This window comes from Arachis ipaensis, chromosome B7 (assembly GCF_059453495.1).
Source record: "Arachis ipaensis isolate K30076 ecotype BB chromosome B7, ASM5945349v1, whole genome shotgun sequence".
Classification (NCBI taxonomy): domain Eukaryota; kingdom Viridiplantae; phylum Streptophyta; class Magnoliopsida; order Fabales; family Fabaceae; genus Arachis; species Arachis ipaensis.
The window spans coordinates 106,357,592-106,380,091 of record NC_142442.1 but is presented as its reverse complement, the minus strand read 5'-3'; the positions used below and the strand labels follow the sequence as shown (position 1 = coordinate 106,380,091).

General features: G+C 37.3%; 1 protein-coding gene across 1 annotated transcript; it reads right to left on the bottom strand.

The window, feature by feature from the left end:
* Window positions 1-35: 35 nt before the first annotated feature.
* Window positions 36-17,436, bottom strand: LOC148553635 (uncharacterized). The gene is made up of 4 exons (XM_088494846.1): window positions 17,105-17,436; window positions 791-1,201; window positions 360-568; window positions 36-295 (listed from the first exon to the last, which is right to left on the bottom strand). The coding sequence occupies exons 1-4, from the start codon at window positions 17,434-17,436 to the stop codon at window positions 36-38; spliced, it is 1,212 nt and encodes a 403-aa protein (XP_088350972.1).
* Between the last annotated feature and the right edge of the window lie 5,064 nt (window positions 17,437-22,500).

Here is a 22,500-nt window from a genome sequence, read left to right as displayed (position 1 = left end):
TTTTAGGTGACTAAGAAAGAAAACTCCAAGAGCAATTAAGTTGGAGAGGACATCTCCTTCTTAATTATCTCTTGAACAACAAGACTAGGTACAAGGTATTCTATATAAGGAAGACTATGACGTGTCGCTGTCCTAGCTAGAAGATCAGTAGCTGTGTTCGCTGTTCTCTGGATCAAGTAGACATGAACTATCCAATTCCGTTGCATCATCTCAGCAATCTTCAGAAGAAGATCATTGTAATCCCTTCGCATCCCCGCAAAATCTTTGGTGATTAAAAAATAAGCCTCTAAGCAATCTGTTTCACAAATAATCTCATTATTTCTCACTAATGCTTGCCGAGCAGCCTGACAGCCACTTACCAGAATCATTCCTAAGGACGCACCCAAAACCAGCAAAATGTTTTTGCTCAAAGAGGCTTGCATCACAATTAAGTTTCACAACATGTAAGGGAGGGGGACACCAGGAATCAATCAAAGAAGGATAGGAGGAGACCTGATTAATACACTTAACAATACTATATTCAGCCGCTGAGTGTCTAGCAAGCATGATGACCTTCTCCATGCTCCAACTATCATTTGGATTGAAAATATCATTATTTCTATCTCTCTAGATCCACCAGAGTCCTGCTACAAAGATAGCTTCCGTTGCTCTAAGATTAACCCGAAGCCAGGCTCAAAACTCCAGAAAGACATCCCTTCTACTCATTCCCACCTCTAGACATTTCCAAATAGACTGAACTTTAATACAAAATCTGAGGTAATGTTCTGCAGTTTCTGGCGCTTCGTTGCACCTGGGACATATATCTGTGATAGTCAAGTTTCTGCTGCTACGAAAGCTGGTAGTAGGAATAGCATTATGTAAACAAAGGCAAATTAGTCCCTTAACCTTCTCCGGGATATTCATACGCCATAGCCATAACCAAGACTCATTAGCATCCCACTGAACCTTCTGCTCCAGCAGCCACTCATAGCCACTCCGTGTGGTGTAAACCCTAGTGTCATTTGATCCCCAATACCAGTTGGGATCAGCCGCTTCCAGCAGAGATGGATGATGATAAGTAATATCTAGCTTTAAAGACTCTGGTAGAATCGTATATAGCCCCTCCAAGTGCCAGCCACCCCCAAACCATACAACGCCAAGTGAGAGAAGTGTATCCGAGATATGCACAAAGGAAACTTCCTGAGTAAGAGCTCCTGAAGGTCTACAGGGATGATACCAAAAGGACTGAGTTAGAGGGCCTGTACACCACACAAAACCCTCTTTTAGTCAACTAGCTACTTTTGTGATGGTGCGCCATGTAACGACCCAATTTCTGGTACGTCATGATCATACTAGAAACTGAGCGCTACCAACTTGTCTTCCTAATTATTATCTATTATTTATCATATGAGCCTGATTCATTGTTAAAAATGTAGTTAATTTGCGAGGTACTTTTTTCTCTAAAATGCTTGGATTAACAAACAGTATCATTCATATTCAATTCACAAATAATAACAGATAAAACAATTATAAACAACCACATATAAATACATCTCAAGTAGTTAACAACATTCAGTGATTCAGCCTTTATTAGAGTATATAGTTTTAGTTAGAACACCCCTAGACATAGCTAGATAATAACTATATACATATATATACATACAACATCCCAAGTCCTGACCTGTTCAAGAAGTCCCTAAGCTGGCGCCCAGGCTAGCCTAGACTCTATACTCACCTAGCCCCTTTAAACTACTAAAGCGAGGGAAAGTACGTTCTAGGTCTTCAAAACTCAAGTCAGGTGGAACATCATCAACGAACTACGGAAGGGTACCCATGCTTCCATCTGAAGGAGGAAGGGAGAAAGAAGGGGTAAGAACTGGGGAGTTCTTAGTAGGGCCGGGGTTATTAGTTAAGTTCATTAATTTCGTGTTGTTTAGCAGATAAATAGAAGAATACCGAGAAGCAGTAGACAGAAGAAACAGATAAATAGAGAAAATAGAAAGCAAAACACAAACAAAAGAATACAAGAAAACAAAACACAGACACAGAGAATAGAATGAAAACAAAGAAAGCATACATTCAAACAACAATCATAATAGAGGAAATGCGCAACCAAGTATGATGCATGTCTGTCCTATGCAGGCCATGAGCTCACGTGTCGGTTTACACCCTGCAGCCCGACATTACCTAGGAACTAGTCCTAGATATTGCTTATTTTCTGTAGGTGAACTTCGGCCTACAAAAATAGCACTCCCATAAGTGAACTTCGGCTTACAGGAATAGTCTAAACACAACACAACAACTTTCTGTAGGTGAACTTCGGCCTACAGAAATAACACCTCTGTAAGTGAACTTTGGCTTACAGAAATGGTGCTCCTGTAAGTGAACTTTGGCTTATAGAAATAATATAAACACAACACAACAACTTTCAGTAGGTGAACTTCGGCCTACAGAAATAACACCTCTGTAAGTGAACTTCGACTTACAAAAATGGCGCCCCTGTAAGTGAACTTCGGCTTACAGGAATCACAACTCTCTGTAGGTGAACTTCGGCCTACAGAAGCAACACCCTGAGCTACACAATTGATATTCACTGTAGGTGAACTTCGGCCTACAGGAATAACAACTCACTGTAGGTGAACTTGGACCTACAGGACCTCTAGGGCCAATGGAAAAGCAGCAGATGAACATACAATAGAATATCATGCCACAAGGCTTAACTCTTTATTTTTATACTCTTTTCCTCTATTCGCTTTGTTATATTACTCTTTTCTCTTTGCCTCTTTGCTCTGCTCTGGTTACGCTTTCCTCTATATCTCTTTACTCTGTTTTGATTACTCTGTTTAACATATGTATTTGAAGCTTATGTAAATTTCGATATGAATAGTTAGCCTATCCCAAGTATAGGTTCATTAAGTCTATACTGAAACAGTTTAACTTTTCATATAATACCTAACCCTAGTCGCAATTCAAGGACTAACTATGTTACCCTAGTTCGTTCACTAATCTCTGTCTGATTTTCTGTTATTAGAACTTTACAGAATTCTCTTTAGTTTTTATCTTTTCTTTAACTTTACATCTTTCCTTTATCTTTGCCTCACTAATATGTTCTTACCACTCCCTAAGTGTTTTATGAAGGTAATTATAAGATTCTGCGCTTAAAGTTGTCTTTCTAAAGCTTTTACAGAAAACAGCCTTTTTCGCATTATTTTATTATTTTTATTAAAATATTATTTTTAATTAAATATTATTATTTAATATTTTTTTATTATTTATTATTTTATTACTAAATTTTCGAAAATTAACTTACCTTTTACTTTTAACCTTTAAAATTCACTTTTTACCACCCGTAACTTTTAATATTTCTACTTTAACCACCCTAACTTTCAGAAATTACTAAATAACCCCTTAAACACCAAAATTTTTACTTCCTTGCCCTTTTAAGGATCTAAAGCCTGTTCTTCATTGTTCTTCATCACACTCAAAGTGTTCTTCATGTTCTTCATAAATTCTTCAGATTCTTTCTCTGTTTTTACCCGTTTTTCAGTCTTTTCAACAACCGATTTTTACCATAATTCATAATAAATTAGCAGCCAATAAAACCCCATCTTTTCTATATGATTTCAACACAAATTGAACCTCAATTTAATCCTAGGGTTTTGTTTTTCCAGCTGCTCCAAGAACATGAACTTAAAGCTTGAATTTAATCAAATTTCATCAAAATTTCACCAAATTTTCACCAAGAATCAATCATATATGCAACCAATTTTTAGCACATCCAAATTATACAACATTCATACAACTCAAATACAAATAATCAAGATTAATTTCGTCAAACCCTACCTGGTTTTGCTGCTCCTAATTCGGTTAGACTTTCAGGTGGTCCTTAAGCACTTTTTCCTCCTAAATCACATCAAGAACAACTTTAAATCCAAAAACCCTCAACTGACCAAATCTCACTCAGTATGTTAGGAAGATATATATCACCTTAGACTTGCTGGAAATTCATGTTTCTTGGCCCTCAAGTCAAGTTAAGCATGATTCCTAAGGAAGAACATCAAGAAAACACATGTTTTGCATGGTTTTCCTTGAAAACCGAATTGAAATGGGAGGGAGACAGCCATCTCACCTTATTTCCATCCTTGATAAGTTACATGGTTATGTAGATGAAGAAGAGAGGATCATTTTGGTGAAATCGGAGTTTTGATTTGAGTTTTAGTTCAGAAGAAATCAAGCTTTGAAGATTAAGTGTTCATGAAAGTTTCTCTCTTTTCTCTCTTGTTATTTTCGGCCAAAATGATGAAATGAGACAGCCTTGGAGGTCTTGGGGGTGTAAGGTGAGTTGTGATTGGTTGGCTTGGAGGTGGATTAAAATAGTATTAAAATATCTCAGGTGTATAACTACTAAAACTAGATGTATCGAAACACTTGCAAAAACATCTCTAAAAATTATTTTCTGAGCTACTAGCATAAATGACACTAGTAAAATATTTATTATGAGAATAAAACATGAATAATGAAGCCTTAGCATTGCTAAAGTCATCAGAGAGTGCTGGTGCTAAGCTGCACCAGTAAATTGTGAACCCGGTTAAACCGGTTTTCTGTTTTTAACTAAAACTGATCAGGTAACCTTATAATATCATTCAAGAAGCTTCTAATACTAATATAATGATAATATTATCCTATTATCTCTCTTGTCTCATGAATTGAGTCCGGTTCGTCAAACTGAGACTATTTACGAAAAACAGAATCAAAACTCCTAACCGATACGGTTAAAAAACTGGGTTTTTTGTGACTACGTTATCGAGCGTGCTTCAGAAAAGGTTCTATCTTAAAGATGACATAATGGCAATAAGGATTGAGATACTTGATGATATATCAGAGGTGTTCTCTTTACTGATCTTCTGGAGAAATCCGTGCCTTTAGAAAAGATCTCGCGTACTCGAAAATCAAGTTTGTTACACGCCAAATTTCTGAAGCATGCATAGGGCAAACTAGCTCCAAAGACTTATTTCCTTGCATATATTTTGCAAGCATAATGGGTACCCAAAGCTTGTTTCTTTCATGAAAGATCTGCCAAACCAATTTACCCAGAAGAACCATATTAACATTTCGAGTATCCCGAATACCTAGACCCCCATATCTTTTGGGAGTTACCACTATACTCCACTTCACCAAATTCAAGCCCCGCTCATCTATCTTACCTTTCCATAAGAAATTACGCAGGATAGAGTCAATCTTGGAACTAACCTTATTGGGAAAGAGCTCAACTTGCATCTGGTAGATAAGGAGGGAAGATGCCACGGACTTTATAAGACAAAGTCTACCAGCCCTATTCAGGAGACGTCCTTTCCAGTTAAACAATCTACTTCTAATTTTTTCTACTGACTCTAAGCAAGTTGTTCTAGAGGCTTGCGGGTGATTGAGATTAACCCCCAAATACCTACCCAAGTCATGAGCAAAATGGATTGACGACACACCAGCCAGCACCTCCCTTCGTCTATTAGTCACATTCTTGGAGCAGATAGCTTTTGACTTATCTAAGTTCACTTTCAGGCCAGAGGCCTTGTAGAACAAGTTCAAAGAATGCATGACTTATTGAACCTGGGTTTTACTAGCTTTACAGAACAGGAGGAGATCATCAGCAAACATTAGATGCGAAATTCTCGGCCCTCTCCGCGAGACAGTAATCGGGTCCCACACCCCTAACTGAACTTGGTGTGAAATAAAGCATGCTAGCATCTCCATATAAAGGACGAAAAGGTATGGCAGCATAGGATCCCCCTGTCAGAGCCCTCTTCTAGGTTGGAAACCTTCTAACCTGTTCCCATTCCACAGAATCGAAAGAGAGGATGCTTGAATACACCTCATAATGAGATTTATAATAGAGCTAGGAAAGCCGAATTTTTCCAAAGTAAATTCTAAAAACTTCCAGTCGACCCTGTCATAAGTCTTCTCTAAATCTATCTTGAAAGCCATAGCACCCTTCTTTGACTTAGTTTTCGTCAAGAAATGAAGTACTTCTTTTGCCACAATGATATTATCAGGAGTTTCTCTTCCAGTAATAAACCCTCCCTGATTCAGACTGATAAAGTATGCTAAGTAAGGTCTAACGCGGCTTACCAGCACTGATGAGCGGATATTTTATACGCTTTTTGGGGGTATTTTCATATAGTTTTTAGTAGGATCTAGCTACTTTTTAGCACATTTTTATTATTTTATGCAAAAATTACATTTCTGGATTTTACATTGAGTTTGTGTATTTTTCTATGATTTCAGGTATTTTCTGGCTAAAATTGAGGGACCTGAGCAAAAACCTGATTCAGAGGCTGAAAAAGGACTGCAGATGCTGTTGGATTCTGACCTCCCTGCACTTGAAATGGATTTTTTGGAGCTACAGAAGCTCAATTGGCACGCTCTTAATTGCGTTGAAATGTAGACATCTTGGGCTTTCCAACAATATATAATAGTCCATACTTTGCCCGAGTTGAGATCACGCAAACTGGCGTTTAACACCAAGTTTCTACTCTATTCTGGTGTTAAACGCCAGAACTGACATAAAAGTTGGAGTTAAACACCCAAACTGGCACAAAAGCTGGAGTTAAACACCAGGAGTAGCCTATGCACGTGAAAGCTTCAATGCTCAGCCCAAACACACACCAAGTGGGCCCCAGAAGTGGATTTCTGTACTATCTATCTTAGTTTACTCATTTTCTGTAAACCTAGGTCACTAGTTTAGTATAAAAACTATTTTTAGAGACTTACTATGTACCTGATGACATTTTACATCTGAATTTTGTATCTTCTACGGCATGAGTCTCTAAACTCCATGGTTGGGGTGAGGAGCTCTGCTGTGTCTCGATGGATTAATGCAATTACTACTGTTTCTCTTTCAATCACGCTTGTTTCTATTCTAAGATATTCATTCACACTTTAACATGATGAATGTAATGATCCGTGACACTCATCACCATTCTCAACCTATGAACGCGTGCTTGACAACCACTTTCGTTCTACCTTAGATTGAATGTATATCTCTTGGGTTCCTGGTTCACGAGTTTGACTGCCTCTCCTGACAACAAAGCATTTAAATCCGTGAGATCAGAGTCTTCATGGTATAAGTGAGAATCAATTGGCAGTATTTCTGAGATTCGAAAAGTCTAAACATTGTCTGTGGTATTCTGAGTAGGATCCGGGAAGGGATAACTGTGACGAGCTTCAAACTCATAAATGTTGGGCGCAATGACAGTGTGCAAAAGGATCAATGGATCCTATTCCAACATTAGTGAGAACTGACAAATGATTAGCCATGTACATAGACCCTTTTCACTGAGAGGACGGCTGGTAGCCATTGACAACGGTGATCCACCAACATACAGCTTGCCATGGAAGGAGACCTACGTGCGTGAAGAAGAAGACAATAGGAAAGCAGAAATTCAGAAGACAGAGCATCTCCAAAACCTCAACCTGTTCTCCACTATTGTATAACAAGTATCATTTAATCCATGTTCTTTTACTTATTTCAATTAAAATTGAGAATTACTGTTGCTATCCTGACTAAGAGCTACAAGATAACCATAGCTTGTTTCAAGCCGACAATCTCCGTGGGATCGACCCTTACTCACGTAAGGTATTACTTGGACGACCCAGTGCACTTGCTGGTTAGTTGTGTGGAATTGCAAAAGTGTGATTATGATTTCGTGCACCAAGTTTTTGGCGCCGTTGCCGGGGATTATTCAAGTTTGGACAACTGACAGTTTATTTTGTTGCTTAGATTAGGAAAAATTTTTCTTTTTGGTTTAGAGTCTTCTATTATTGTTTTTGGTTAAAATTTTAAAATCCTTATTTTATTTTTCTAAATTATTTTCGAAAATTTTCAAAACCCATAACTTCATAATTTAGTCTTTTGTTTGAGTTTATTTTCATATTTTAAGTTTGGTGTCAATTGCATAAGTTTATTTCTCTTTCATTTTTTTCGAATTATTAGTGCTCAGAGTATAAAAATTTTTAAGTTTGGTGTCCTTTGTGTTTCTATTTTCTTAAAAAAAATTTTCAAAAGTTGCTCTTAGTGTTCATCTTGATATTCAAAGTTTTCCTGTTTGTCTTCTTTGTTTTAATCCAAAAATTCTAAGTTTGGTGTCATTTTATTGTTTTTCTCTTTCTTCATTAAATTCAAAAATATCTTTCATATTTATTTAATTGAATTTTCGAAAATTTCATTTAAAATTTTATTTTAGAAAATTTTATTCTATCTTATCTTAGTTTTGAAATTTCAAAATTTAAAATCCCTTTCAAAAAACATATCCAAAGTTTTTCAAATCTTCTTAATTAAGTAATTATTTTAGTTTTCGAAATTTATATTTTAATTTCTAATTATTTTATTTATCTTATTTCTTTTTTTTTATTCAGTTTGTTTTTAATTAAATAAAATAAAAATAAAAATATATTTTATTTACAATTCACATCAATTTCCTTTTCTCTATCATGGACCTAAGTGGAAATAAACAGTCTAAAAGAACTCTGGCGTCATATGCTAACCCCATCAAAGCAAGCAGTTTTAAGCTAAATCCTCAGCTCATTATCATGGTGCAGCAAAATTGCCAGTATGTGATAAAGAAGTGGATCAGGATGTCTACAGGCTGTTACTGTTTTCATTTTCTGTAAAAGATCAAGCTAAGAGGTGGTTAAATAACCAACCCACAGCAAGTATAAGAACATGGAAACAGTTGTCAGACAAATTCCTGAATCAATATTTCCCTCCAAAAAGGATGACACAACTAAGGCTGGACATCCAAGGCTTTAAACAAGAGGATAATGAATCTCTTTACAATGCCTGGGAGAGGTACAGGGGGATGCTAAGGAAATGCCCCTCTGAAATATTTTCAGAGTGGGTGCAGTTAGACATCTTTTACTATGGGCTTACAGAAAAAGCTTAAATATCTCTAGATCACTCAGCTGGTGGATCTATACACATGAGAAACACAATTGAAGAGGCTCAAGAGCTTATCGATACAGTTGCTAGAAATCAGCATCTGTACATAAGTAGTGAGTCCTCCATGAAAGAAGAAGCTAAGGCAGTATCAACTGACTTTAGTCCTTAAGAACAAGTTGCTGAACTCAATCAGCAATTATCTTCTATAACAAGGCAGTTAGCAGAATTTAAGGAGATGCTACAAGAAACCAAAAATGCTAATAAGGATATGGAATCACAATTGAATCAGACAAAACAGCAGTTATCAAAACAGATAACAGAAGAGTGCCAAGCATTTCAATTAAGAAGTGGAAAAATATTAAATACCTCAACTCAAAGTAGCAGAAAGCCAAGAAAAGAACAGCTGACAGAGGATGAGCAACTTGCTACCCAAAATTCCTCTAAGGACAGTATGAGCCCAGAGAGGAATAACTCTGGCATTCGAACGCCAGAAAAGGGTGAAAAACTGGCGTTAAACGCCCAGTGGATGCCCAGTTCTGGCGTTCAAATGCCAGAAAAGGGTGAAAAACTGGCGTTAAACGCCCAGTCCATGTCCAGTTCTGGCATTGAAACACCAGAAAGGGAAGGGAATCTGGCGTTAAACGCCCATCTAGTCCCCAAGCCTGGCGTTCAAACGCCAATGAGGGATCAGACACCTGCAAGTGCTGATGGTAACCTCTCTAAGAAGGCTTCTCCAACCACCTCTGTAGGGAATAAACCTGCAGCAACTAAGGTTGAAGAATACAAAGCCAAGATACCTTATCCTCAGAAACTCCGCCAAACGGAACAGGATAAACAATTTACCCATTTTGCAGAATATCTCAGGACTCTTGAAATCAAGATTCCGTTTGCAGAGGCACTTGACCAAATACCCTCTTATGCTAAGTTCACGAAAGAGATCTTAAGTCATAAGAAGGATTAGGGGGAAACTAAAAAAGTCTTCCTCACTGAAGAGTGCAGTGCAGTCATTTTAAAGAGCTTACCAGAGAAGCTTAAGAATCCTGGGAGCTTTATGATACTATGCACATTAAAGGGTACTTGTACCAAGACAGCTCTATGTGATCTTGGGGCAAGTATCAACCTAATCCCTGCATCCACTATCAGAAAACTTGGCTTGACTGAAGAGATCAAACCAACCCGGATCTGTCTTCAACTTGCTGATGGCTCCATTAAATATCCATCAGGCATAATTGAGGATATGATTGTCACAGTTGGGCCATTTGCCTTTCCCACTGACTTTGTAGTGCTAGAAATGGAGGAGCACAAGAGTGCAACTCTCATTCTAGGAAGACCTTTCCTAGCAACTGGACGAACCCTCATTGACGTTCAAAAAGGGGAAGTGATCGTGAGAGTCAATGAGGATGAGTTTAGGCTGAATGCTATAACGACCCAATTTTCAATATGTCTAGATCATACCGGAAACTGAGCCCTACCAATTTGTCTTCCTAATTATTATCTATTATTTATCATATGAGCCTGATTCGTTGTTAAAAGCGTAGTTAATTTGCGAGGTGTATTTTTTTTTAAATGAAAACATTTGGGTTAGTAGACGGAATCATTCATAATTAATTCACAAGTAATAACAGATAAAACAGTTATAAACAACCACACATAAATACATCACGAGTAGCTAGCAACATTCAGTTATCCAGCCTTTATTAGAGTATAGACCTTTAGTTAGAACACCCCTAGATATAGCTAGATAATAACTATATACATATACATACATACAACATCCCAGGTCCTGACCTGTTCAAGAGGTCCCTAAGCTAGCACCTAGGCTAGCCTAGATTCTATACTCACCTAGTCCCTCTAAAATACTAAAGCGAGGGAAAGTACGTTCTAAGTCTTCAAAACTCAAGTCAGGTGGAACGTCATCAAAAGATAGAACATCATCTGCTACTCCTCTGTACAATCAGACTTTTCCACAGGACGTATCTCTGGTACCTCATGAAGTAGCCACACAATAGGAATCTCGTACACAGGATTTAGGTTAAAGTGCGCATACGAACGGGGTGAAGATGTTGGCTGGTCTCACAGTATATACATATAAACAGAGAACGATATTCACCCTAGACTCAGAAGACTATCTAGAGCAGAATCCTCTTCTTGCGAATGGTCATCAGCGAACTATGGTAAGGTACTCTTACTTTCATCTGAAGGGGGAAGGGAGAGAGAAGGGGTAAGAACTGGGGAGTTCTTAGTAGGGTTGGGGTTATTAGTTACGTTCATTAATTCTATGTTATTTAGCAGATTATTAGCAGAATACAAAGAAGTAGTAATTAGAAAACACAGATAAGTAGAGAAGATAGAGAAAACAGATAGCAAAACACAAACAGAAGAATACAAGAAAATCACACAAGCGCAGAGAATAGAATACAAATAAGGAAAGAATACATTCATACCACAATCATAACAAAGGAAATGCGCAACCAAGTATGATGCATGTCTAGCCCTAGCGCAGGTAATGAGCTCATCTGTCAGTTTCTACCCGCTTCTGACGTAACCCGAAGCAGCTGAAACGGGTATGGTTTTCCAGTCAGCATAGGTACAGTTCTCACTAACCGACGTATGCGTCATATCCTCTGTAAGCAAACTCTGCCTTACAGGTGGCGGCATTCCAGCCGTGTATGAAATCATATTCTCCATAAGCAATCTTTGCCTTACAGGTGCGGCATTCTAGCCGTGTATGAATTAATATCCTCTGCAAGTGATCCCAGGTTATCAGTTGCAGGTACAGCTCTCAATAGCTGTGTAACACTGGAAAACATTTTGTGGTCGTACCACTATCTATCTGACTGCCTTCACACAGCAGATCATTACATAATCATTCTCATTATCATCATTCATCATCATTCTCATTATTTATCATCATTTCCACATTCTTATGCAGTACCTCTTTCTTTCTCTGTTCAATCATACTGTACAAACTTTACATCTTTCACTTTTACAATATCCTGGCTCAAACCATTTCTCTTTATCATATTATTCTTTTCACTTTGTATCTCTTTACTTTACTCTGTTTACTCTGTGCTCTGTGTTACTTTATTCTGCTCTGATTTCTCTGTTTAACATGTGTATTTAAAGCTTATGTAAATTTCAGTATGAATAGTTAGCCTGTCCCAGGTATAGGTTCATTAAGTCTATATTGAAACAGTTTAACTTTTCATATAACACCTAACCCTAGTCGCAACTCAAGTACTAACTAAGTTGTCCTAGTTCGTTCACTAGTCTCTGTCTGTTTTTCTGTCATTAAAATTTTACAGACTTTTTCTTTGGTTTTTATCTTTTCTTTAACTTTTTATCTTTTCTTTATCTTTGCCTCACTATCATGTTATTACCACTCCCTAAGTATTTTATGAAGGTAATTATGAGATTATGCACTTAAAATTGTCTTTCTAAAGCTTTTACAGAAAACTGCCTTTTCCGTATTATTTTATTATTTTTATTAAAATATTATTTTTAATTAAATATTATTATTTAATATTTTATTATTATTTATTATTTTAATACTAAATTTTCATAAATTAACTTACCTTTTACTTTTAACCTTTAAAATTCACTTTTTACCACCCGTAACTTCCAGAAATTACCATATAACCCCTTAAACACCAAAAATTTTACTTCCTTGCCCTTTCTAAGATCTAAAAGGTGTTCTTTAATGTTCTTCACCACACTCAAAGTGTTCTTCGTGTTCTTCGTATATTCTTCAAATTCTTTCTCTGTTTTTACCCGTTTTTCAGTCTTTTCAGCAACCGATTTTTACCAAAATTCAAAATAAATTTCCAGCCACTAAAACCCCATCTTTTCTACATGATTTTAACACAAATTGAACCTCAATTTAGGCTCTAGGGTTTTGTTTTCCAGCAGCCACAAGAACACACATTCATAGCTTGAATTTCATCAAATTTCATCAAATTTTCACCAAAATTTCAACAAGAATTACTCATACAAACAATCAATTTCAAGCACAGCCAAACCATATCATAATTACACAACTCAAACACAATCAATCAAGATTAAATTCGTCAATCCCTACCTGGTTTTGCTGCTCCTAATTCGGTTAAACTTTCAGGTGGTCCTTAAGCACTTTTTCCTCCTAAATCACATCAAGAACAACTTTAAATCCAAAAACTCTCAACTGACCAAATCTCAATAAGTATGTTAGGAAGAGATATCTCACCTTAGACTTGCTGGAAATTCATGTTTCTTGGCCCTCAAGTCAAGTTAAGCATGATTCCTAAGGAAGAACATCAAGAAAACACATGTTTTGCATGGTTTTCCTTGAAAACCGAATTGAAATGGGAGGGAGACAGCCATCTCACCTTATTTCCATCCTTGATAAGTTACATGATTATGTAGAGGAAGAAGTGAGGATCATTTTGGTGAAATCAGAGTTTTGATTTGAGTTTTAGTTCAGAAGAAATCAAGCTTTGAAGATTAAGTGTTCATGAAAGTTTCTCTCTTTTCTCTCTTGTTATTTTCAGCCAAAATGATGAAATGAGACAGACTTGGAGGTCTTGGGGGTATAAGATGAGTTGTGATTGGTTGGCTTGGAGGTGGGTTAAAATAATATTAAAATATCTCAGGTGTATAACTACTAAAACTAGATGTATCGGAACACTTTTAAAAACATCTCTAAAAATTATTTTCTGAGCTACTAGCATAAATGACACTAGTAACATATTTATTATGAGAATAAAACATGAATAATGAGGCCTTAGCATTGCTAAAGTCATCAGAGAGTGCTGGTGCTAAGCTGCACCAGTAAACCGTAAACCCGGTTAAACCGATTTTCTGTTTTTAACAAAAACAGACCAGGTAACCTTATAATATCATTCAAACATTTTATAATACTAATATAATGATAATATTATACTATTATCTCTCTCCTCTCATAAATCGAGTCTGGTTCGTCAAACAGAGACTATTTACGAAAATCAGAATCAAAATTGCCAACCGATACGGTTCAAAAACTAGGTTCTTCGCGATTGCATTATCGAGCTTGCCTCAGAGGAGGTTCTAACTTAAGGATGACATAATAATGAGGATTGAGATGCTTGATGATATAACAGAGGTGTTCCCTTTACTGATCTTCCGGAGAAATCCGTACTTTCAGAAAAGATCTCATGTACTCGAAAATCAGGGTTGTTACATTCTACCCTCCGAAAAGAAAATTTTGCCCTTAAAATTTCAGTTACCTGAGAACAGATGCGGGTAATCAGCTCTCATCTTATCTTCCAATTCCCAAGTGTGCTCTTCTTCTCCTCTTGGTTCCCATGCTACTTTGACTAACGAACGGTCTTGCCTCTTAGCTGCTTATCACTTCTTTCTACGATCTGAACTGGTGATGCTTGATATGTCAAATCATTTTATAACTGTACTATTTCTGGTTGTGAAACGGGACTCTCATCGGGAACATATTTCTTAAGTTGCGAGACATAAAAAAAACATCATGAAGGTTTGATAAATAAGGAGGAAGGGTTATTTGATAAGCTACTAGACCGACTCTTTTAAGTATTTGGAAAGGTTCTATGTATCGTAGGTTAAGCTTTTTAGTCTTAAGGGCTCAACCTATTCCAGTAATCGAAGTTACTTCTAGAAAGACATGGTTTCCCTCACTAAACTCTAAGGGTCTACGTCTATTATCGGCATAGCTCTTTTGAAGGCCTTGTGCTGTCTGGATCTTCCGACGAATCTCCTTTATCTTCTCAGTAGTTTTTTACACTAAGTTTGGACCTAAAACACTAGCTTCCCCATCATCATTCCAATACAATGGTGTCCGACATCTTCTTTCGTAGAGAGCTTCGTATGGTGCCATCCCGATACTTTATTGGCAACTGTTGTTGTAGACAAATTCGACCAACAGCAAATACTTATCCCAGCTGCTTTGGTTGTCTATCATACATAATCGTAACATGTCTTCTAACGTCTGGATTGTCTGCTCTAATTGTCCGTCTATCTGAGGATGGTATGCTATACTCGTGTGCAATTCTGTTTCTAACGCTTTCTGAAAAGCTCCCCAAAATCTAGTAGTAAATCTCAAAACTTGATCTGAGATAATTTACGAAGGTATCCCATGTAGTCGTACGTTTTCTTGAATATATATTCGTTCCAGCCTTTCTAAAGTATAGTCAACTCGAATCGGAAGGAAGTGCGCTGACTTTGTCAACCTGTCCACAATTACCCAGATGGTATCGTGTCCTGTTGAGGTCCTTGGCAATCCCGTGACAAAATCCATAGTAATCTGCTCCCATTTCCATTGTGGTATTTCTAAAGGTTGCAGGGTTCCTGACAGCTTCTGATGTTCCACCTTCATCTTCTGGAAAGTTAAACATTTTGAGACATAATCAGCTACTTCTTTCTTTAAGCCCGGCCACCAGAACATTTGTTTCAAATCTCGATACATCTTTGTCACTCCAGGATGCATAGAAAATCTACTTTGGTGAGCTTCAGCAAGAATATTTTGTCGTAATTCTCCAGAGTTAGGCACACAAATTCTGTTCTTGTACCACTACGATCCTGTCTCACAGCTTCTGGTTCTTCTGTGTTCATCCGTCTCAGCATCGTCATCATTTCTGAGTCCTGTGCTTGTGCTTGCTGAGTACTAATCTTAAAATCTGGTGTTATACGCAATTGGGCCAAACGGACTCCACTTGACGTCTCAGTCATAACCAACTTAAGGTCCTCAAATTCCGCGAGTAATTTTTCTTCATGTATCATCATCCAAGAGATACTCAAATTCTTCCTGCTTAAAGCGTTTGCCACCATGTTCGCTTTCCCTGGGTGATAACTTAATTTGAAATCATAGTCCTTCAAAAATTCCATCCACCTTCGCTGTCCAGAATTCGCACTTTGATAGTTTATCATATAACTTCCGAGTCCTCAGTGTCTGCAATACAGTCCTTAGATGCTCTTCATGCACTCTTTCTGTCTTCGAATAGATGAGAATATTGTCTATGAAAACTACTACAAACTGATCAAGGTACGAACGGAAAATACGATTCATGTAATCCATGAAAATCGTAGGAGCATTAGTTAGTCCAAACGACATAATCGTATCTCATAGTGACCATAACGAGTTCTAAATACAGTCTTCGGTATATCTGATTCTTTCACTCGAATCTAGTGATAGCTCGATCGCAAATCAATCTTCGAGAACACAGTTGCACCTTCCAACTGATCCATCAAATCATCTATCTGTGGAAGTGGATACTTGTTCTTGATAGTGTCTTTATTTAGCTGTCGGTAATCTACGCAAAGTCTGATTCCACCGTCCTTCTTCTTTACTAGCAATACTGGAGCTCCCTAAGATGATGCACTAGGACGAATAAATTCCTTTCCAAGTAGCTCATCCAACTACTTCTTCAACTTTGCAAGTTCCAGTGGTGACATCCGGCACGGTGCTATGGAATTCGGTCCGGTTCCAGGTACTAGTTTAATGCTGAATTCTATCTCTCACTAAGGAGGAAACTCAGGTATGTCATCCGGGAAAACATCAGGAAATTCCTTCACCACTCGGATTCGTTATAAGCTTAGTTCACTGTCATTCAAGCTAGCCACTAACAGAACGTATCCCTCATAATCCCTCCCGTCTAAGGTAACTCTTACAGAATTCAGGTATAAGGTGTGGGACAGAAATGGTTTAGTACATAGACTATCAGATAGAATAACAGCAGTTCTTTTAAAATAATCAAGGAAAGAATGATACTTAGATAACCAATCTAATCCTAAAATAACTTCTAAACCACATAGAGGTAAACAGATTAGATCGTGTATAAAAGTCCTGTTCCTAATAGCAAATGGTACTTGCAGGCACACTAAACTGGTCAAAGCGTTTTGGGATGCAGGTGTATGGACAATCAAGTAAAAATTCAATTTAAAGAAATATAATCCTAACTCGTAAGCAATAGTTAGAGAAATAAAGAATGCGATGTACCCGAATCATACAGTACAGTTAAAAATCGATTCTTGACATAACACTGACCTTGAATGAGGGCGTTCGATTGCACAACATCGTCAATAGTGATAGCAAATACTCGTCCTTGTTGCTGGGTTCTAACTGAATTTTGAGTAAATCCCTTCGGACAATCCTTGGCAATATGTCCAAGTTCTCCACAAGCATAGCAGTTAAGTGATCCAAACTGGCAAGACCTGTTATCATGCTCTTTTCCGCATTGCTTACATGCAGTGTTTATGTAAGCCCAATGGGCTCGTTTACCATTGCCTTGCCTTACTTTACTTCCATTCTTACCCGTACGGCGAGCAGTAATGTTACCAACTTGTAGGTTCTTATGTTGTCGTATGCCACGCGCTTTAAAATGCACCCTTCTCCCAGCTGCCCGATGATTGCTAAGACGCCTTGGTGGAAATCCTTGGCGACTCACCTTGGCCACAGTCACTTTCTTAATACATTCTTCCACTAACTTGCTCTTGTTGACTAATTCAGCAAAATTACGTATCTCCAGCGGAACTATTGAACTCATCAGATCATCACGAAGGCCTCCTTCAAACTTCAAGCACTTCCATTCTTCAAAGTCAGTAGGATTCCCTTGACAGATCTTAGAGAAACGACACAAGTCATCGAAATTACAAGCATACTCAGCAACAGTCATATCCCCTTGCCTCAGCTACATAAGCTCTATCTCTTTAGCATCACGCACTGCTCTTGGGAAATATTTCTTGTAGAATTCATCTTTAAAAATATCCCAAGGAATGTTACCTTCATTACGTTGTAGCAGTCGCTGTATCCCCTGCCACCAGTACTCAGCTTCTCCCTCGAGCATATAAGTAGCAAACTCCACGTGTTGTCCTTCCAGAACATGCTGCGCTCTCAGTGATCGTTCAATACCTCAAAACCAGTTATCAGCATCAGTCGCAACGAGTGTACCCTTGAACTTAGGCGGATTAACCTTCAGAAAGGTCGCATGGATCATAGGTCTTTCAGGATGCCCTACGTTATTCTCATCATTCTCATTTCTCACTCTAAGACGTTCAACAGCCCTAGTCGCTGTTACCGCAGCTTCACGCACTACTTCAGCCGCGTTGTTCATGGTAGCCATAAACGTTTCCTGTTCCCTCTCATAGTTAACATTAGGAATTCCTTCCCGTACGCCTCGTCTCCGTGAACCCATTGTAGTCCTGTTCACACCAAACAATCATTGTTAAGGTGATCAGTCTTAACACTTCAAGTCAAGTATAAACATTCCCAAAATGAAAATACAGAAACAATCATGCAACATATATCAACGGGATATCCTATACGCATGAGACACACAACAGAGTATGCAATGAAGCATAGTCAGTCCACTTCCCAGGCTCTACTGGGAACGAACTGCTCTGATACCAAATTGTAACGACCCAATTTTCAATATGTCTAGATCATACCGGAAACTGAGCGCTACCAATTTGTCTTCCTAATTATTATCTATTATTTATCATATGAGCCTGATTCATTGTTAAAAGCGTAGTTAATTTGCGAGGTGTATTTTTTTTAAATGAAAACATTTGGGTTAGTAGACAGAATCATTCATAATCAATTCACAAGTAATAATAGATAAAACAGTTATAAACAACCACACATAAATACATCACGAGTAGCTAGCAACATTCAGTTATCCAGCCTTTATTAGAGTATAGACCTTTAGTTAGAACACCCCTAGATATAGCTAGATAATAACTATATACATATACATACATACAACATCCTAGGTCCTGACCTGTTCAAGAGGTCCCTAAGCTGGCACCTAGGCTAGCCTAGATTCTATACTCACCTAGTCCCTCTAAAATACTAAAGCGAGGGAAAGTACGTTCTAAGTCTTCAAAACTCAAGTCAGGTGGAACGTCATCAAAAGATAGAACATCATCTGCTACTCCTCTGCACGATCAGACTTTTCCACAGGACGTCTCTCTGGTACCTCATGAAGTAGCCACACAATAGGAATCTCGTACACAGGATTTAGGTTAAAGTGCACATACGAACGGGGTGCAGATGTTGGTTGGTCTCATAGTATATACATATAAACAGAGAATGATGATCACCCTAGACTCAGAAGACTATCTAGAGCAGAATCCTCTTCTTGCGAACGGTCATCAGCAAACTATGGTAAGGTACTCTTACTTCCATCTGAAGGGGGAAAGGAGAGAGAAGGGGTAAGAACTGAGGAGTTCTTAGTAGGGTCGGGGTTATTAGTTACGTTCATTAATTCTATGTTGTTTAGGAGACTATTAGCAGAATACAAAGAAGCAATAATTAGAAAATACAGATAAGTAGAGAAGATAGAGAAAACAGATAGCAGAACACAAACAGAAAAATACAAGAAAATAACACAAGCGCAGAGAATGGAATACAGACAAGAAAAGCATACATTCATACCACAATCATAACAAAGGAAATGCGCAACCAAGTATGATGCATGTCTAGCCCTAGCGCAGGTAATGAGCTCATCTGTCAGTTTCTACCCGCTCCCGACGTAACCCGAAGCAGCTGAAACGGGTATGGTTTTCCAGTCAGCATAGGTACAGTTCTCACTAACCGACGTATGCGTCATATCCTCTGTAAGCAAACTCTGCCTTACAGGTGGCGGCATTCCAGCCGTGTATGAAATCATATTCTCTGTAAGCAATCCTTGCCTTACAGGTGCGGCATTCTAGCCGTGTATGAATTAATATCCTCTGCAAGTGATCCCAGGTTATCAGTTGCAGGTACAGCTCTCAATAGCTGTGTAACACTGGAAAACGTTCTGTGGTTGTACCACTATCTATCTGACTACCTTCACGCAGCAGATCATTACATAATCATTCTCATTATCATCATTCATCATCATTCTCATTATTCATCATCATTTTCACATTCTTATGCAGTACCTCTTTCTTTCTCTGTTCAATCATATTGTACAAACTTTACATCTTTCACTTTTACAATATCCTGGCTCAAACCATTTCTCTTTATCATATTATTCTTTTCTCTTTGTATCTCTTTACTTTACTCTAGTTACTATGTTCTCTGTGTTACTTTATTCTGCTCTAATTTCTCTGTTTAACATGTGTATTTAAAGCTTATGTAAATTTCGGTATGAATAGTTAGCCTGTCCCAGGTATAGGTTCATTAAGTCTATACTGAAACAGTTTAACTTTTCATATAACACCTAACCCTAGTCGCAACTCAAGTACTAACTAAGTTGCCCTAGTTCGTTCACTAGTCTCTGTCTTTTTTTCTGTCATTAAAATTTTACAGACTTTTTCTTTGGTTTTTATCTTTTCTTTAACTTTTTATCTTTTCTTTATCTTTGCCTCACTATCATGTTATTACCACTCCCTAAGTGTTTTATGAAGGTAATTATGAGATTCTGCACTTAAAATTGTCTTTCTAAAGCTTTTACAGAAAACTACCTTTTCCGTATTATTTTATTATTTTTATTAAAATATTATTTTTAATTAAATATTATTATTTAATATTTTATTATTATTTATTATTTTAATATTAAATTTTTGAAAATTAACTTACCTTTTACTTTTAACCTTTAAAATTCACTTTTTACCACCCGTAACTTTTAATATTTCTACTTTTACCACCCTAACTTCCAGAAATTACCATATAACCCCTTAAACACCAAAAATTTTACTTCCTTGCCCTTTCTAAGATCTAAAAGGTGTTCTTCAATGTTCTTCACCACACTCAAAGTGTTCTTCGTGTTCTTCGTATATTCTTCAAATTCTTTCTCTGTTTTTACCCGTTTTTCAGTCTTTTCAGCAACCGATTTTTACCAAAATTCAAAATAAATTTCCAGCCACTAAAACCCCATCTTTTCTACATGATTTTAACACAAATTGAACCTCAATTTAAGCTCTAGGGTTTCGTTTTCCAGCAGCCACAAGAACACACATTCATAGCTTGAATTTCATCAAATTTCATCACATTTTCACCAAAATTTCAACAAGAATTACTCATACAAACAATCAATTTCAAGCACAGGCAAACCATATCATAATCACACAACTCAAACACCTTCAATCAAGATTAAATTCGTCAATCCCTACCTGGTTTTGCTGCTCCTAATTCGGTTAAACTTTCAGGTGGTCCTTAAGCACTTTTTCCTCCTAAATCACATCAAGAACAACTTTAAATCCAAAAACTCTCAACTGATCAAATATCACTCAGTATGTTAGGAAGAGATATCTCACCTTATACTTGCTATAAATTCACGTTTCTTGGCCCTCAAGTCAAGTTAAGCATGATTCCTAAGGAAGAACATCAAGAAAACACATGTTTTGCATGATTTTCCTTGAAAACCGAATTGAAATGGGAGGGAGACAGCCATATCACCTTATTTCCATCCTTGATAAGTTACATGATTATGTAGAGGAAGAAGAGAGGATCATTTTGGTGAAATCGGAGTTTTGATTTGAGTTTTAGTTCAGAAGAAATCAAGCTTTGAAGATTAAGTGTTCATGAAAGTTTCTCTCTTTTCTCTCTTGTTATTTTCGGCCAAAATGATGAAATGAGACATCCTTGGAGGTCTTGGGGGTGTAAGGTGAGTTGTGATTGGTTGGCTTGGAGGTGGGTTAAAATAATATTAAAATATCTCAGGTGTATAACTACTAAAACTAGATGTATCGGAACACTTTTAAAAACATCTCTAAAAATTATTTTCTGAGCTACTAGCATAAATGACACTAGTAACATATTTATTATGAGAATAAAACATGAATAATGAGGCCTTAGCATTGCTAAAGTCATCAAAGAGTGCTGGTGCTAAGCTATACCAGTAAACCGTAAACCAGGTTAAACCGATTTTCTGTTTTTAACAAAAACAGACCAGGTAACCTTATAATATCATTCAAGAATTTTATAATACTAATATAATGATAATATTATACTATTATCTCTCTCCTCTCATGAATCAAGTCCGGTTCGTCAAACAGAGACTATTTACGAAAATCAGAATCAAAACTGCCAACCGATACGGTTCAAAAACTAGGTTCTTCGCGATTGTATTATCGAGCTTGCCTCAGAGGAGGTGATGAGATATTTTGGTAAAAAATAAATTTCTCCAAAAACACCCAAAACTAACCGGCAAGTGTACCGGGTCGCATCAAGTAATAAAAACTCACGGGAGTGAGGTCGATCCCACAGGGATTGAAGGATTGAGCAATTTTAGTTTAGTGGTTGATTTAGTCAAGCGAATCGAGTGTTGGTTGGGTGATTTGTGATTTGCAGAATGTAAATTGCATGAAAGTAAAGAGTGCAGGAAATTAAATTGCTGAATCTTAAGGAACAAGAAATTAAATGGCAGAAACTTAGAGTGCAAGAAATGTAAATTGCGGAATCTTAAAGTGCAAGGAATGTAAATTGCTTGAATTGTAAAGGGGATTGGGATGTGGATTTGCAGTAATTAAACAAGGAAAAGTTAAATTGCATCAGACAAAAGAGAAAACGGGAATGGGGATTGAAACGGATCTTGAAGCAGTAAAGTAAATGAACATTAAAAGCAAGAAACAGAGAATGTAAAATTGAGATCTCAGGGCCCAGAGACTAGAAAACCAAGTCT